The sequence below is a fragment of the Myodes glareolus genome, chromosome 2, assembly GCF_982192425.1.
Source record: "Myodes glareolus chromosome 2, mMyoGla1.1, whole genome shotgun sequence".
In the NCBI taxonomy this organism is placed as follows: domain Eukaryota; kingdom Metazoa; phylum Chordata; class Mammalia; order Rodentia; family Cricetidae; genus Myodes; species Myodes glareolus.
The window spans coordinates 44460425-44479233 of NC_142027.1; the positions used below are offsets into that span (position 1 = coordinate 44460425).

The following is an 18809-nucleotide window of genomic DNA, read 5'->3' on the forward strand; positions in this document are numbered from 1 at the left end:
CTAGAAAAAAAGAAGGAAATTACAGTATGAAAGTTTAAGGTTGTTGAGTTGGAGAGGCAAGTGGCTTACTACATGAGGATGGCCAGGATGACTTGTTCAGAAATACCCTTTTACTGAGAGGAATAATCAATAAGCCATCCATACTGATTAGGTCTTATTATCAGCTTGACACAAATAGAGTCACTTGAGTGGAGGGCCCTCATCTGAGAAAATGCCTCCATCAGATCCACCTGTGGAATGTCTGCAGCGTATTTATTGATTACTAATAGATGTGGGAGAGCCCAGAAAACTATAAGCAGTGCCCCCCGCTTAGGCAAGTGGTCACAGGTTCTATAAGAAAGCTAGCTGAGCATGAGCCAGCGGGGGAGCAAGCCAGTCAGAAGCATTCCTCCACTTCAGTTACCTCTTCAGTTAGTTACTTCCCTGAGGGAGCTCCTGCTCTGACTTCCCTCAATGATGGACTACAACCTATTTGATGAAATCAAACAATTCCTCTCCAAGTTGCTTTTGGTCATGATATTTATCACAGCATTCGAAGTTCTTCTGTTGTGAATTCTCTGTTCAGATCAGCACCCCATTTTTTAATTGGGTTAATTAGAGTTTTAGTGTCTAGTTTCTTGAGTTCTTTGTATATTTTGGAGATCAGGCCTTTATCTGATGAGGGGTTGGTGAAGATCTTCTCCCAGTCAGAAGGTAGCCTTTTTGTCTTATTGACGGTGTCCTTTGCTTTACAGAAGCTTCTCAGTTTCAGGAGGTCCCATTTATTCATTGATTCTCTTATTGTCTGTACTACTGGGGTTCTACCTAGGAAGTGGTCTCCTGTGCCTATGTCTTGTAGACTACTTCCCACTTTCTCTTCTATCTGGTTCAAAGTGGTCAGATGAGGAGCAGAAGGAGGAAGAACATGAAAAAGGAAACCAGGACCGCGAGGGGTGCGATCACCCACTGATACAAGGGGACGGATCTAATGAGAGTTCACCAAGGCCAGTTGGACTGGGACTGAACAAGCACGTGATCCAACCAGATTCTCTGAATGAGGCCGGATTCTCTGAATGTGGCTGGCCCGGAGTCTTTCTGAAAAGCCATTGACAATGACACTGGGACTTGTTTCCTCTGCATATACTGGATTTTGGGGATCCAGTCTGTTTGGATACTCACCTTCCTGGACCTGGAGGGAGAGGAGAGGAACTTGAACTACCCACAGGGCAGGAAACTCTGACTGCTCTTAGGGATGGAGAGGGAGGAGGAGAGGGAGTGGGGGGAGTGGGAGAGTGTTGGGAGGGGGGCGGAAATGGAAACTTTTATAATTTAATAAACTTTGAAAAAAAAGATATTTATCACAGCAGCTAAAACAAACTAGGGCAGCATCACTCTGACTATTAAAGGGTTTTTCTTTTATTTCCTTTAAAAATATGGAATTCAATTTTTGTTTCTACTGTGAACATAAATAATATATAATTTCAATACTAGAGAAGCAAATACCCAACCCATTTTTATTAATCAAATACAGATCATGTAAGATTATCCTCTGAAAGTATCTTTTATCTAAAAATTGTGCATTGTTTCTTAAAATTATGTATTCTATAATTTGACCTGCTACTTACAATCTAAAGAGTTTTATCTGTAATATTTAAAAAATACCTACAATAAAATATTTCTTCACCTTGAATTAGGTATAACTATAAAAATAATAATAAAATCCTTTACCTTAGACTACCAATTACAAATTAATCCTATCTCAAATACAATAGAATATGTTCTACCATTGAAAGTAACAGGAAGCATATGTGCAGATAACTGTCACATTTAATTTTATACACACATCTAAAGATCATCTGAAGTATATCAGAACTTTTACTGTAGTACTACCTTCCTCACTGAAATGACACCTAAAGCTACCCTAAGTACTAAATGTTCTCTAATAGCTATCTGGCAGATGCATGATGATCTTGAGATGCCTAAAACGCTTTATATATTTCCCAAACAACTTTGCTACAGATAATCTTTCACAGTTTAAAACCTCAGTAACACATACTCTCTTATTTATAGTCTATATATTTTTAAATATATTTTTAAATATATTTTTAAACCTATTTTTAAATTTTCAAGTTCACTTCTTGTCCAGAAAGACAGATTTAAATGTCTTTCTAAAACAGTTCCTAAATCAAAAACAAAAGAATGTATTTGGCTTCTATTTCCACAGCACTGCTCGTCCTCAAAGGAAGCCATGACAGGAATTCAAACAGGTCAGGATCCTGGAAGCAGAAGCTGATGCTGCTGAGGTCATGGAGGGATGCTGCTTACTGCCTAGCTCAGCCAACTTTCTTACAGAACCCAGGAGGGCCAGCCCAGGGAAAGCCCCACCCACAATGAGCTGGGCCTTCCACCATTAATCACCAATTAAGAAATTTCCTTACAGTTAGACCTTATGGAAGTATTTTTCAATTGTGGCTTCCTCCTTTCAGGTAACTCTATCTTGTGCCAAGTTGACATAAAACTAGCTGGCACAACTGACCCCTTGTCAACTAACACAAACACATCACTATTAAGTCACAATCCTTCCTTTCTTAATTGTCCCAAATATCTTACATTAAAAACATAATACAAACAGATAAAAGATGCACGGATTATACACACAAAAGCCTACTGGTAAGTAAGAATATACTTTCAACTTCGATACAAGCAAAACATTTAAATTGGGAGAAGAGAGTGAGTAGAAAGAAAGCTTAATGATTTAGAAAAATATTAAATAAATTTTAAAATTATGATACACAATCACAATAAAACGATCTTTTGATAGACAAAATGTTTTTCTCTTACCAAGTTTAGTATTAAATTCAGATTTAGATTTTAAATTTAATGTTTTATATTAAATTTAGTATTTCCTATGAGATTTTAAATTTAATATAGGAATATGAAAAATGTGAATACCAGTAAAAATATATACATATCTATTTTTAAGCATCTAAAATCATAATATCAAAAAGAATTATATCAACTACAGGTTGAATATCCAAATATACAAACCCTAGATGCTCCAAAAGTTAAACAGGTCCACAAAGGGAAAATTCCATATCTAATCTACTGTGACTAAATTCAAAATATAAGAGCACTGAAAAATATATACAAAATTACCTTCAAACTATGTGTATAAGGTATTCAAAGAATATAAATGAATTTAATATTTAGATGTAGGTATCTTTTCCAAGGTGTCTCAATATATATGCAGATATTCAAAAATTTAAAATCTAAGATCCATAGACTTTGTCGACCCAACTGCTTTAGATAAGGAATACTCAATCTGTTATACTCTGTGTGAATACGTGCATATATTTGATTTAGATAATCAAAAATACTCTGTGCATGTGTTTGAAATAGTGAAAAAGTATCTTACCTCATTGATCAGGAACTGGAGCTGCAAGACAGCCGCACCACTTTCATGCTGGCAGTGACAGTCAACACCAGGCCTCCCAAGTCTAACCAATCAAAGTCAAGGATTCTAACGCTCGCATTAGCACAAATATTAAAAGGTGAAGGAGAATCTAACTTATTCAGCAACTAATGTTTGATTCTTTTTGTTCTTATTTTTAAGGAACTAAAATATTTCACTTTATACAAATTTAATTATATGGTATAAATGAGTAATAGTCTAACAATTAGAAGAATTATAGTAAAACATTGGAAAGAAGGAGTTTCCTTCCCATTAAAGCAAAACAAGAATTGAGAATTCAGACACATCTCATTTTTTAAAATATTTATCTGATTAAACAGTTCTTTCCTCAGAGTAAGTTCAAACAATTGAAAGATTAAATGCAATAAATAAAATAATAAACTTAACTTTATTAAGTTAGCTGGGCATGGTGACACATGCCTTTAATCGCAGTACTTGGGAGGCAGAGATAGGAGGATCTCTGTGAGTTCACGCTGGCCTGGTCTACACAGTAAGTTTCAGAACAGCTAGGACTACATAGAGAGACTCTGTCATATGAGAAAACAATTTAATATATTTACATATGTTGGCAATATTGATAACAATATTAATACAAAGCCCTTCTAACTACATTTTAAAACCAATAAGTTGGCACAGAGGTCACCCGCGCCGGCGGCTCCCCACGTGTGCGGTGAGCCCAGGGCTGCAGGATGTAGAGATGGGGGCTCGCGTGAGCCGCGCCTTCAGGTACTTCAACCTGGAGAACCGAACCGAGCGGGAGATCAGCAAGATGAAGCCCTCCACGGCTCCCAAGCACCCTTCCACCCGCGTCCTCCTGCAGGAGCAGCTGAGTCAGCATCCAGAAATCAAAGAAGTTTCTAGGAAAGATAACAAGCTGTTGTCATTACTAAAAGATACGTATGTCGATTCCAAAGATCCAGTGTCGTCCTTGCCGGTAAAAGATGCTGAAGTACAGTGGCAAGAACCGAAGGAGTTCAGGCTGCCGATCGGACAGCAGTTCGATAAGAATGTCATGGACATTCCCAAAGGCAAAGTTTCTGTTGTAGAAGCATTGACACTTCTCAATAACCATAAACTTTCTTCAGAAACATGGACTGCCGAGAAAATTGCCCAGGAGTACCATTTAGAACTGAAAGATGTAAATTCCCTTCTCAAATATTTTGTTACTTTTGAAGTCAAAATCTTCCCTCCGGAAGACAAGAAAGCAATACCAGCCCTGACTTCTAGCAGAGGACCATCGGTGGGGTGAGTTAGCTTCGGGCCGTGGCAGGGTCCCGGTGAGGAGGAGCTTGGGTGTTCCCCGATCCCATAGACGCCCAGGTCGCCCTGCAGTGCTGGCTACCCCCTCCCGCCTGTCATCCCAGCTCCCATCCAGGTACGAATTCCTATATTTCTCCCTTCCCCCTGGGGCCATAAAATTTCCCCAGCTCAGCTGCCTTGCAAGCTGGGCCTGGGCTGTAGGCGCAACCCGGCTGGAGGCAGTTCCTGGGTCTTAAAGGCCTCCCTGAGGACAGGTGGACCAGGTGCCAGCTCAGCCACATTCTTGACCAGCAGGGGCCCTGACTTCAAGCAGAGGGCCATTGGAGGGGTGAGTTTGCTTCGGGCCTTGACAGGGTCCTGGTGAAGAAGAGCTTTGGCGTGCCCCGACCCCACAGTCGCCCAGGTCGCCCTGCAGTGCTGGCTACCCCCTCCCGCCTGCCATCCCAGCTCCCATCCAGGTACAAATTCCTATATTTCTCCCTTCCCCCTGGGGCCATAAAATTTTCCCCAGCTCAGCTGCCTTGCAAGCTGAGCCTGCATTGTAAGCGCATCCAGGAAAGAGGGAGTGCCTGTGCTTCAATAGCTTGCCTGAGGAAAGGTGGGCATTCTGTCAGTGAAGTCCCTGCCCAAGAAGGGAACCTGACCCGGTAACAGAAGTTCCAATAGAGAACATTTGAAGTAAGAGATGAGCAGACGCCAAGGCAAGACCTCATCCAACAATCTGAAAAACAACATGAAAACACCAGATCCCAAGGTCCTACAACAGAAGGGCTTGAACACCTTACCCAGAAGAAGTGGAAAAAAGTGCCATTATGAAAGCAATAGAGTCCCTTAAACAGGATATGAATAACTCCCTTAAAGAATTGGATGAGAAATATAACAAAAAGTTTGAAGAAATGAGTATAGAAATTGATGAGAAATATAACAAAAAGTTTGAAGAAATAAGTAAATCCGTGAATGAGACCCTGAGAAACCAAGAAAAAACAATCAAACAAGTAAAGGAAACAGTGCAAGAATTGAAAACTGAAATGGAGGCAATGAAGAAAACACAAACCGAGAACCGGCTGGATATGGAAAACCTAGGTAAACGAACGGAGACTACAGAATCAAGCATAACCAATAGAATACAAGAGATAGAAGAACGAATCTCAGAATCTGAAGATACCATAGAGAAAATAAATGCTCTGGTCAAAGAAAACGGCAAATCCAACAAATTCTCTTCACAAAACATTCAGGAAATCTGGGACACAATAAAAAAACCAAATCTAAGAATAATAGGGATTGAAGAAGGAGAAGAACTACAGATCAAAGGCCCAGAAAATATATTCAACAAAATTATAGAAGAAAACTTTCCCAACCTAAAGAACGATATTCCTATGAAGGTTCAAGAAGCATACAGAACACCGAATAGACTGGATCAGAAAAAAACATCCCCTCGCCATATAATAATCAAAACACAAAACATAAATATTAAAGAAAAAATTTTAAGAGCTGCAAAGGAAAAAGGTCAAGTAATTTATAAAGGTAAACCTATCAGGCTTACACTGGATTTCTCTATGGAAACCATGAAAGCCAGAAGATCCTGGATAGAGGTACTGCAGAAACTAAGAGACCATGGATGCAAACCCAGACTACTATACCCAGCCAAGCTATTGTTCACTATCAACGGAGAAAACAAAATATTCCAGGATAAAAACAAATTTAAACAATACGTAACTACTAATCCAGCCTTACAGAGAATATTAGAAGGAAAATCACTACCAAAGGAATCCAACATTCCCAACACGGACTACAATAACTCGAACATCTAGCGACCATTCACAAGCACAAATCAAAGAAGAAAAACACATACACTCTACTACCTAAAAAAAAAAAAAAATGACCGAAGTCAACAACCACTGGTCATTAATATCACTTAATATCAATGGACTCAATTCACCTATAAAGAGGCACAGACTTAGAGATTGGATACGAAAACAGGACCCAACATTCTGCTGTTTACAAGAAACACACCTCAACCACAAAGACAGACACCTACTCAGAGTAAAGGGTTGGGAAAAGGTTTTCCAAGCAAATGGACCTAAGAAACAAGCGGGCGTGGCCATTCTAATATCTAACAAAATCGACTTCAAACTAAAATCAATCAGAAGAAATGGAGATGGACATTTCATACTCATAACTGGAACAATTCATCAGGAGGAAGTCTCAATCCTGAATATCTATGCTCCTAATATAAAGGCACCCACATATGTAAAAGAAACTCTTCTAGAACTCAAGGCGGTCATCAAACCACACACACTAATAGTAGAAGACTTCAACACTCCTCTCTCACCAATGGACAGGTCAATCAGACAGAAACCAAACAGAGAATTGAGAGATTTATTGGAGGTATTGAATCAAATGGACTTAACAGACAAATATAGAACACTCCACCCAAATAGGAAAGAATATACCTTTTTCTCTGCAGCTCATGGAACCTTCTCGAAAATTGACCACATACTCGGTAACAAAGCAAACTTCCACAGATACAAAAAAATATTAATAACTACCTGTGTCTTGTCAGATCACCACGGACTAAAATTAGAATTCAACAACAATGCTCCCCCCAGGAAGCCAACAAACTCATGGAAACTGAACAGTCAACTACTAAATCACCCCTGGGTCAAGGAAGAAATAAAGAAAGAAATTAAACTCTTCCTTGAATTTAATGAAAACAAAGACACAACATACTCAAACCTATGGGACACTATGAAAGCAGTGCTAAGAGGAAAGTTCATAGCACTAAGTGCCCAATTAAAGAAAGCAGAGAAAGCACACATTGGAGACTTAACAGCACACTTGAAAGATCTAGAAAAAAAAGAAGCTGATTCACCCAGGAGGTCTAGAAGACTGGAAATAATCAAACTGAGGGCTGAAATCAACAAAATAGAAACACAGAAAACAATCCAAAGAATCAATGAATCAAAAAGCTGGTTCTTGGAGAAAATCAACAAGATTGACAAACCCCTATCCAAATTAATCAAACGGCAGAGAGAGAACATGCAAATTAATAAGATCAGAAATGAAAAGGGGGACATAACCACAGACACAGAGGAAATTCAGAGAATCATTAGATCTTACTATGAAAGTTTATATGCCACAAAGGTGGAAAATGTAAAAGAAATGGACATTTTTTTTAGATAAGTACCATATACCAAAGTTTAACCAAGAACAGGTGAACAATCTAAATAGACCTGTTAGTCACGAAGAATTAGAAGCTGTTATCAAAAATCTCCCTACCAAAAAAACCCCAGGACCAGATGGTTTCAATGCAGAATTCTACCAGAACTTCCAGGAAGAGCTAATACCTATACTCCTTAACGTATTCCACAATATAGAAACAGAAGAGTCATTGCCTAACTCCTTTTATGAAGCTACAGTTACCCTGATACCAAAACCACACAAAGACACAACCAAGAAAGAGAATTACAGGCCAATCTCACTCATGAACATCGACGCGAAAATTCTCAATAAAATACTGGCAAACCGAATCCAAGAGTACATTAGAAAAATTATCCATTATGATCAAGTCGGCTTCATTCCAGAGATGCAGGGCTGGTTCAACATACACAAATCTATCAATGTAATCCATCATATAAATAAACTGAAAGAAAAAAACCATATGATCATCACACTAGATGCTGAAAAAGCATTTGACAAAATTCAACACCCATTTATGATAAAGGTGTTGGAGAGACTGGGGATACAAGGATCATACCTAAATATAATAAAAGCAATATACAGCAAGCCGACAGCTAACATCAAACTGAATGGAGAGAAACTCAAAGCCTTTCCACTAAAATCAGGAACGCGACAAGGCTGTCCACTCTCTCCATACCTCTTCAATATAGTGCTTGAAGTTCTAGCAATAGCAATAAGACAACATAAGGAGATCAAGGGGATTCGTATTGGAAAGGATGAAGTTAAACTTTCGTTATTTGCTGACGATATGATAGTTTACATAAGTGACCCCAAAAACTCTACCAAAAAACTCCTACAGCTGATAAACACCTTTAGTAACGTGGCAGGATACAAGATCAACTCCAAAAAATCAGTGACCCCTATACACAAAGGATAAAGAAACAGAGAGGGAAATCAGAGAAACATCACCTTTCATGATAGCCACAAATAGCATAAAATATCTTGGGGTTACTCTAACCAAGGAAGTGAAAGACCTATTTGACAAAAACTTTAAGTCTTTGAAGAAAGAAATTGAGGAGGATACCAGAAAATGGAAAGACCTCCCCTGCTCTTGGATTGGGAGAATCAACATAGTAAAAATGGCAATTCTACCAAAAGCAATCTATAGATTCAATGCAATCCCCATCAAAATCCCATCAAACTTCTCCACAGACCTTGAGAGAACAATAATCAAGTTTATATGGCAAAACAAAAAACCCAGGATAGCCAAAACAATCTTATACAATAAAAGAACTTCTGGAGGCATTATCATCCCTGACTTCAAACTCTATTATAGAGCTACAGTATTGAAAACAGCTTGGTATTGGCATAAGAACAGAGAAGTCGACCTATGGAATCGAATAGAAGACCCAGATATTAACCCACAAACTTATGAGCACCTAATTTTCGACAAGGGAGCTAAAGGTATACAATGGAAGAAGGAAAGCATCTTTAACAAATGGTGCTGGCATAACTGGATGTCAACCTGTAAAAAAATGAAAGTAGATCCATATCTATCACCATGCACAAAAATCAAGTCCAAATGGATTAAAGACATCAACATTAATCCGTCCACTTTGAACCTGATAGAAGAGAAAGTGGGAAGTAGTCTACAAGATATAGGCACAGGAGGCCTCTTCCTAAGTAGGACCCCAGCAGCACAGACAATAAGAGAAACAATGAACAAATGGGATCTACTGAAACTGAGAAGCTTCTGTAAAGCAAAGGACACTGTCAGTAGGACAAAAAGGCTGCCTTCTGACTGGGAGAAGATCTTCACCAACCCCTCATCAGACAAAGGTCTGATCTCCAAAATATACAAAGAACTCAAGAAACTAGGCACTAAAACTCTAATTAACCCAATTTAAAAAATGGGTTACTGAACTTAACAGAGAATTCACAACAGATGAGCTTCGAATGGCCAGAAGACACTTAAGGTCATGCTCAACCTCCTTAGCGATCAGGGAAATGCAAATCAAAACCACTTTGAGATACCATCTTACACCTGTCAGAATAGCTAAAGTCAAAAAAACCAACGATAGCCTATGCTGGAGAGGATGTGGGGTGAGGGGAACACTCATCCAGTGTTGGTGGGAATGCAAACTCGTGCAGCCACTGTGGAAATCAGTGTGGCGGTTTCTCAGGAAACTGGGAGTCAACCTCCCTCAGGACCCAGCAATTCCTCTCTTGGGAATATACCCTAAAGATTCCCAAACATACTACAAAAGTGTTTGTTCAACTATGTTCATAGCAGCACTATTTGTAATAGCCAGAACCTGGAAACAGCCTAGGTGCCCCTCAATAGAAGAATGGTTAAAAAAGGTGTGGAACATATACACATTAGAGTTTTACTCAGCGGTAAAAAACAATGACATCTTGAATTTTGCATGCAAATGGATGGAAATAGAAAACGCTTTACTGAGTGAGGTAAGCCAGACCCAAAAAGAGGAACACGGTATGTATTCACTCATAAGTGGATTCTAACCATAATTAAAGGTCTTTGAGCCTATTATTCGTGATCCTAGAGAAGCTAAATAAGAAGATGAACCTGATGGAGATTATTTAGCTATCTACCAGGAGGTAGGAAATAGACAAGAGTCCCAGGTAACCTCGGGTGCATGGGGGGTTGGGAGGGTTGATGGAAGGGGAGAGGGTTAGAGAGAAGGGAGTAGGGGAGGAATGAGGAAAGCTCGGTGGCCCGGGATGGGGGGGGAGGGAGGAAGGATGAATATGGGATCAGGGAAGAATATATTTCAACTAAGGGAGTCATTTTAGGGTTTACAGGAGACTTGATTATATATGGGATCCCAGGTCCAAGGAGAGATCCCCCAGATTGTTCTCTGGACAGAGGAGAGGGTGCCTGAATTGGCCGTGGCCCATAACCATACTGATGTATATTTTGCTTATCACCATAGATCCTTCATCTGGCGAAGGACAGCGATACAGTCGGAGACCCACATTGGAGCACCGGACTGAGCCCCCCGAGGTTCAAATGAGGAGCAGAAGGAGGAAGAACATGAAAAACGAAATCAGTACTGCCAGGAATGCTATCACCCACTGATACAAGGGAACGGATCTAATGAGAGTTTACCAAGGCCAGTTGGACTGGGACTGAACGAGGACGTGATCTAACCAGATTCTCGGAATTTGGCCGGATTCTCTGATTGTGGCTGGCCCGAAGTCTTTCTGAAAAGCCATTGACTATGATACTGGGACCTGTTTCCTCTGCATATACTGGATTTTGGGGATCCAGTCTGTTTGGACACTCACCTTCCTGGTCCTGGAGGGAGGGGGGAGGAACTTGAACTTCCCACAGGGCAGGAAACCCTGACTGCCCTAAGGGACAAAGAGGGAGGAGGGGAGGGGGAGTGGGAGGGTGTTGGGAAGAGGGGCGGAAATGGAAACTTTTATAATTTAATAAAATTTACTTAAAAAAAAAGAAAGCAATACCACCAAAATGAAGGAAATTATAAAACAGCTGCCTGTGTGTCCTCCATGCACGGTGTCCTGGTTCAGTGTAAAATTACACAGGTTACTGTGAACCCAGTGCCTGCTTCCAGCGCTCTTTGATCTCTTCAGGATTGTACATAGAATGTTCTTTTTTTTAATTTTATGTAAACATAATTCTTGCATATATGTCAGCATGATCAATCCCATGTATAAATTTATTATAAATAAGAGAGGTTATGTGTCATTTTAGGCACATCAGCTTTTAAATTAATCATGTGGCCCAAATCATTTAATACTAAGTTTCACTTTCCAGTTTAGGATGGTGTATTCTTTGTAGGAGACACTGAAAACCAGAGCCGTCCTGACCCCTGTAAGACTGGCATTTTGTTGGGGAAAGAGATTCTCAGCAGTGAGACACGGTGACTCTTTTCCAATTATACTGAGTACAAAAGTAAAAAATGCATATTACCACCTTGAGAATAAACATCCATAGAATTTGTTATGTTTTGAAAAAAAATAAATAAAACCAATAAGTTATAAAGAAATAGATTAATACATGACATGTAAAACACTTTCTGCATAGAAAAATATAACTGAAAAGACAGATATTAAGAAAAATAGTAATATATTTTTCAGTTTACATAAAGAAAGTTAATCTGTAAGTCAGAGAGGCAGCAAGAGAAAAGAAAAATGGGATGAAAGATTGTAAAAAGGGAAGAAAACAAAATACAACAGAACAAATTTTATTAATGAATTCTTTACCAAATGACATATCCCTATATGTAGTTATTATTTGCTTCTTAAAGTCAAAAAATTGCATAAAAACTTTTATTCCCAGTCATAGTGAAAAAACAAGGGGCAGATTTATCCTCCTACTTAACCAATTAAAAAGTATAAACAGCTGGGCAGTGGTAACACACACCTTTAATCCCAGCACTCAGGAGTCAGAGACAGGTGGATCTCTGTGATTTCAAAGTCAGCCTGGTCTTCAAGAGCTAGTTTCAGGACAGCTAAGACTGTTACACAGAGAAACCCTGTCTCATAAAACAAAACAAAAAGTGTAAACAACATTGATGTGATTACATTCACGAACACTACCATTTTTAGACATTGCATATCAACTGAGGAATGAATCAGATAGAGAACAAAGGAGAAAGGCAAGGAAGGATAGAAGACTGTAGGAAGACTCAAGCTTTCTCACTGCTCCGGGATACTCTATAGAGAACATCCAGGCCACACTATAGGGCTGTGAGATCTTAATAAGCCCCGTTTGTTGAAGACAGGAGGAAGTGAGGAAGGCTAAGAACAAGAATTCACAAGATCCAAAAGCACAGCAAAAAGGACACATGCTAAAGTATTTCAGAGATCTGCAGGAAAGCACCATGGAGTGGAACGAAGTGTGGAACAGGGAATAGAGTTGTGGAAACTCTTTGAAACTTGGAAAAGAGAAAAAGAACAAAATAAGAAAGAATGTACTTCCTGAACAAACCAGCCCAAAAGCAAACAAACGACAACATAAAAAAATAAATTTAAAAAAGCTCCTTCTTAAAGAACAAAAAGAACAAAGCCAAGAAAGAAAGAACAAAACAAAGAACTTGTGTTTAAGTGAGACCAAAAATGTTTTTTATGTCTCCATCATTTAAAGTTTTAAAGTGGAAACCCCAAAATTCACATAACAGTCATGCAGAACACTAAAACAAACATTGTCTCCATAGTGAAAAAAGTCATCTCCTAGATTAAAGGTGGTTCTGGTACTACATCAAAAAGAAAGCTAAATAAATAAGCTAATTAGTCAATAATATGTCTCTACCAATGAGATAAAAAGAAATCAGTTTTTAAAATTATGTCTATTACTTTTTTAGATTATAATATAATTACATCATTTCCTTCTCCCCTTTACTGCAAGGACAACAATAGGCCATGAACCCCTCCTGACCTTGCTTTCCCTCACACCCCAAGCTCATTCGTGTTAGGTTCTCCTCTATGTTTCTGTAACTCTCTCTGTCTACATCGCTGTCACCTCACTGTCTGCACTGTCTTACTGAACACCCACTACCTCTCCTCTCACACCGTGAGCTTGAGAGAGCAGGGGTCATGTGCCTTTCATCTTTGAATCCCTAGAAAACAGTGCGATATCTAGAACCTGTTGGCTAAATTAATATATTTATGTCATGTCATCCTTCAAGGTTTTCGTATATTTAGTTTGCTTATTAAATTTCTGTTTTGCTTAGTATAGCTATGAGAGGATGTAAAGTGAAATAAGAACTTGGTCAAAAAGCAAAGATTCCTGAACCATTCCTGAATCTTTTGAGACAGGATCAAAACTTGTTTTTTGTTTGTTTGTTTGTTTTTTGTTGTTTTGTTTTTCGAGAGAGGGTTTCTCTGTAGCTTTGGAGCCTGACCTGGAACTAGCTCTTGTAGACCAGGCTGGCCTCGAACTCACAGAGATCCGCCTGCCTCTGCCTCCCATGTGCTTGGATTAAAGGCATGTGCCACCACTGTCCAGCTAGAAAAAAAATAATTTTAAAGTAAATTAATCCAAAGAGCAGCATAAACAAAGCAGTAACAAAAGAAGCAGAGAAATCAGTTAAGTAGAATGGGGTGGGTGTAAGGGGAGAGGGGTAGAGAGAAGGGAGAAGAGAAGGATTGGGGAGAGCTTGGGGGAATGGGATGGGTGAGATGGAGGTAGGGTGGATATGGGAGCAGGGAAGTAGATATCTTAATTAAGGGAGCCATTTTAGGGTTGGCAAGAGACTTGGCTCTAGAGGGGTTCCCAGGTCCAAGGAGAGATCCCCAGATTGTTCCTTGGGCAGCAGAGGAGAGGGAGTCTGAAGTGGCCTTGTTCCATAGCCACACTGATGAATATCTTGCATATCACCATAGAACCTTCATCTGACGATGGATGGAGATAGAGACAGAGATCCACATTGGAGCACTCCCAAGGTCCAAATGAGGAGCAGAAGGAGGGAGAACATGAGCAAGGAAGTCAGGACCGTGAGGGGTGGGTCCACCCACTGAGAAGGTGGGACTGATCTAATGGGGGCTCACCAAGGCCAGCTGTACTGGGACGGATAGAGCATGTGATCAAACCGGACTCTCTGAAAGTGACTGTCAATGAAGGCTGACTGAGAAGCCAAGGACAATGGCACTGGGTTCTGATTCTACTGCATGGACTGACTTTGTGGGAGCCTGGTTTGTTTGGATGCTCACCTTCCTAGACCTGGATGGAGGGGGGAGGACCTTGGACTTCCCACAGGGCAGGGAACCCTGACTGCTCTTAGAACTGGAGAGAGATGGAGAGGGGGGAGGGGAAGGGAAAAGGGAGGCAGGGAGGAGGTGGAAATTTTTAATAAATGAATAAATTTTTTAAAAAAATCAAAAAAATAAAAACTGACTTGAAAAAATTAACTAAAATTGGTAACATCTATCCAGACTTATCAACAGGAAGAACACAGATATCTTATATAAGTACCTACAAGGAGATACGTCATCAGAAATCAAAAATAAATAAGAAAATTACTATACCAATTAACCTTACGAAGTATATGAAATGGAAGAAGTCTTGGAAAAACACAAACTACACAAAAAAATAGGAAACAATAACATATCAACTAATAAAACTAAGTTCTAACTAGAAACTCTTTCCCAGAGGAAACCCCAAGACCAGATGACATCAGTTGTCACTTTTATGAAACATTTCTTTAAGTACCAGTTTTACAAAATGCTAGAGAGTGCATAAAGAAAAATTAGTTTTAGACACATTTTAAGAAAATAGCATTCTGATGACAAATAAAATAAAAACATAAAATTTGAATTTTCAGGCTAGCATCTCCTTTGAACACAAATTTGAAAATGTTAATAAAAATTTTAGCCAACTAAATACAATGTATAAGAGTAATTGTATGCTGTAATTGAATAGAATTTGTGCTTGGAATTCAAAGTCAGTTTAGCCTTGAAAAATCAATGTAGTTCATTCAATTGACTTAGAACAATTTTTTATAGATACAAAAAAGGCTACTGATAAAATGTGAGAGCTCATTCATAATAAGATCTCCAGTAAACTAGGAAAACAAATTTCCTCACAGAAGGTCATCTAAGGAAATCTGCACATCAGTCACATTACTGCAAACATAAAAAGATAACATCTTGAGTTTCACATATTGAAAGGGCAAAGATCCATTATCATTATCTCTATCTATTTAATATGTAATAGTAAAAGGAATGAAGTAAAAAAATTAAATGGCATGCAGATGGGAAAGGAAAAATTAAAACTGCTTCTATACGTAGAACATATCATGACTTAGGAAGAAAACCACAAAACTGCTACATGGCTCCTAAATGAATTGAATCATGAAGAATGGAAGATTACATGGTAGAGGCTATCAGATGGCTCAGCATGTCAACATACCTGTCACCAAACCTGACAACCTGAGTCTGATTCTCAGGAACCACATGGTAGAAAGAGAGAATCATCCAACCAACTCTGGAAAGTCCTGACCCTCATGCCCCTCCATCACACAAATAAATAAAATATTAAAAGCTTTAAAGATGGAGTGTATTTCTGGCTATAAATAAGGAACAAATTTAAATGTCTAAGTCTACAGCTCTGCCACCTGCAGCACACACACTTGTCTCAGGCCTAGGCTGTCTTCACTTCACACTTGCTCTTGGCGAACATTCCATAGTCCTGGCATCTCCAATAACCTGGAGTCTCCACTGCTACTAAGGCTGCATCTTCATCAAAGGCTCATCTTAGTGTCTCCATGGAGCTATACTATACTAACTTATTTATACAATTCAAGACCACCTGCCTAGGGATGGTGCTACATAGTGGGTTGGGCTCTCCTCCTTCAACAATAATCAAGACAACCTCCCACAGACATGACAACAGGCCATGAGGAATATAAACAATTCCTCAAAAGAAATTTTCCTCTAAGATGACTATAGGCTGTGTCAGATTGAAGATTAAAGATAACTAGGGCAGCCTTCATTTTGATAAAACTAGCAGTTAAAAGTTTTCCGGAAATCATAGCTTTCCCTAAAGATTTGTGGTCTAAATAATTGCCGTCAACTCCATAGACTTAAAACTTTTTTGTAGGTATAGATAAACCGATATAAAGATGATGTTGACTTCAACTTTTTGATGTCTGATGCTGACAGATTTTAAGCAATGTTTTATCCTCCTCCTTTCCTTGTGAACACATCTAAACAAACTCATAAGAAAGTCTAGGCTTTTTTCTCCTTTGCCACCAGCAGGAGATTTGAACTACGCAAGCTCTTGCCCTAATAGTTCTAATCCCACACTGTAACTGGAATAAAAATTCCAATTTTCTTTCTTTTTCTCATTTTAGATGTGCTTGAACAGTTCTCTCAACTATATAATAAATAAATATTTCATGCCCTGTTAACATATGTCATCAGTTTCAATAGCAGAATCAGTTTTGAATGAGGGCCCATGTGACTACAGGTAACCATGTAACTAGTAAATGTCTTCGCCCTACATAAACTAAATCTCTGCTTCTGAGTACAGTGGAATTTCTCTCGCTACTGAAGAAAACGATGTATTCTGCACAAACTATATGGATTCAGTCATCACCAAATAAAATCACAAATTGTTTTTGGGATGTTGGGAGCTACAGAATTTAGTCTCCCTACTTAGTACATGATCAGTTACGAAGCAGAACATCAAAGTAAAAAGTGTGGGCATATCATTTTGATGGGACAATTAGTGAGTGGATAATTATAAGAGTGTGTTTTATGGCAATGTTACCTCATAAAATTTAGAAGCAAACAATGTTTTTTCTTTGTCTGCCTCACTAGCCTCTATTTTCTATCTAGACAGATAGTGCTATTTGTAGATATCCATTTTTAGTTTTGTGCTGCTATTTTGCAGTTACTAAAGGATTCACATAAATTGATCTTAAAAAATCATAAACACAAAAATGCTATTAAAAGATAGTGATTTAAATAAAATAAACTATCTTAAGATCCTAAGGTAGTAATTTATTACTCAGTTTAATTTGTGTTTTCACAATCTTCTATATACTTCTTAGTGATGACATTTCAGTTTACCTAATTTTTAAAAAATGTATAAAATGTAACAAATGGAACAAAAATAAAAGACTATAATTTACCTTTCAAATATTAAATCCTTAGTTACATAAAAACATAACAGTTGATGGTGAAAGTAGAATGGTAGTTACAGAGAATCTGGTAATGTTTAAGACTGAGGAAATATTTTTAGAAATTCATAATCACAGATCATCTCACATTCCATCTCAACTGGACTCCCTATGCAATGGCTGATTTTAATGCATCAACTTAAGTAGGCCGTGATACCCTTTTTTAATTGTTTATTTTTTTCAAATGCTAGCATATATCTTGCTAAGGAAGCATTTATTAGGTATGTTTTATACTTAAATCAGTAAAGTCTTGAATATAGTAAACTGTCCTCCATTATAAGAATGTACCTCCTCATAATCCTTGAAGTTCTTTAGACAAAAAACTGAGATTCCCTAAGAAGGAAGTCTGCTTCCAGACTGCCTTTAAACACAAGGCTACAACTTCAACTCTTTCCCAGGTTTCCAGCCAGCCAACTTACTCTAGATTTTGGATTTAAGACTCTCATCAATGTATGGGACAATTCTTTAAAATGACTGATGATTAATTGAGAGATAGGCACATATATACAAACATGCTAGTGACTGTTTCCTCTAGAGAACACTTATTAAGATACCTTTTCTCCAATTTATTCTCTACCATTCATTCTGAATCATCTTTCTACAGTACAAATTCTATAATGTTACATCTGTTTTTTAAATCCACTGCTATGAGAAAAATATTCAAATTTCTTATGCAGTTTTAATACATGCCCTGTAGGATCTTTTATGAAATGATTACTCATTATCATTTAGCCTGTGAGGTCCCTAAGATCTTTTGAAATGTAGTTAGAGATGCTAATTTTTATTTTTTTTAAGAGCATCAAACTCAAGCAATTTTTATACAGTGCATAGTGTTGGTTCTGGAAGCTTGCCTGGACTGTGTTTTCAGCCTTCCCAGTAAATTATTTAGTATGCCTTTAAAATAAATACATCCATACAAATTTAATCTCTTTTGAACTAGAAATATTAATTTTAGGAGGAAGCAATGCTTTTAAAGAGGTACAAGAATCTCAGTAAACATTAAGCTACAACTGTCACTTAGTACTTTGAATTCCTCATGCCAAATGTCCTAACTGAAAGTGAACCCTAAGTTTTATAAGATGCCATAGTTACTACTATAAAATTTGTGCCAGGAGAAGTTTCCTAATTCTTTCATCGTAGTAGGTATAGCTTGACAGGCATTCAGTAACCTTGAAAAGAAGATCTAGGTAGATCTACTAGGAAAGCAACTTAGAATAGCAGAAGTGTTGACTGACAGTAAGAAAACC

At 38.3% G+C, this 18809-nt stretch overlaps 1 protein-coding gene and 1 pseudogene across 10 annotated transcripts in view; one reads left to right on the forward strand and one right to left on the reverse strand.

Annotated features, from left to right (window-relative positions):
* The window catches only part of Stxbp5l (syntaxin binding protein 5L), a 242937-nt gene that overhangs the window by 168986 nt on the left and 55142 nt on the right, over positions 1-18809 (reverse strand). For all 10 annotated transcript variants that reach the window (XM_087899973.1, XM_087899960.1, XM_087899957.1 and 7 more), the window contains exon 4: positions 3395-3476. In XM_087899973.1, coding sequence (XP_087756099.1) covers positions 3395-3476 — 82 coding nt within the window. The remainder of the gene's footprint in view (positions 1-3394; positions 3477-18809) is intronic.
* LOC148122953 (NADH dehydrogenase [ubiquinone] 1 alpha subcomplex assembly factor 4 pseudogene) lies at positions 4090-4700 on the forward strand (annotated as a pseudogene).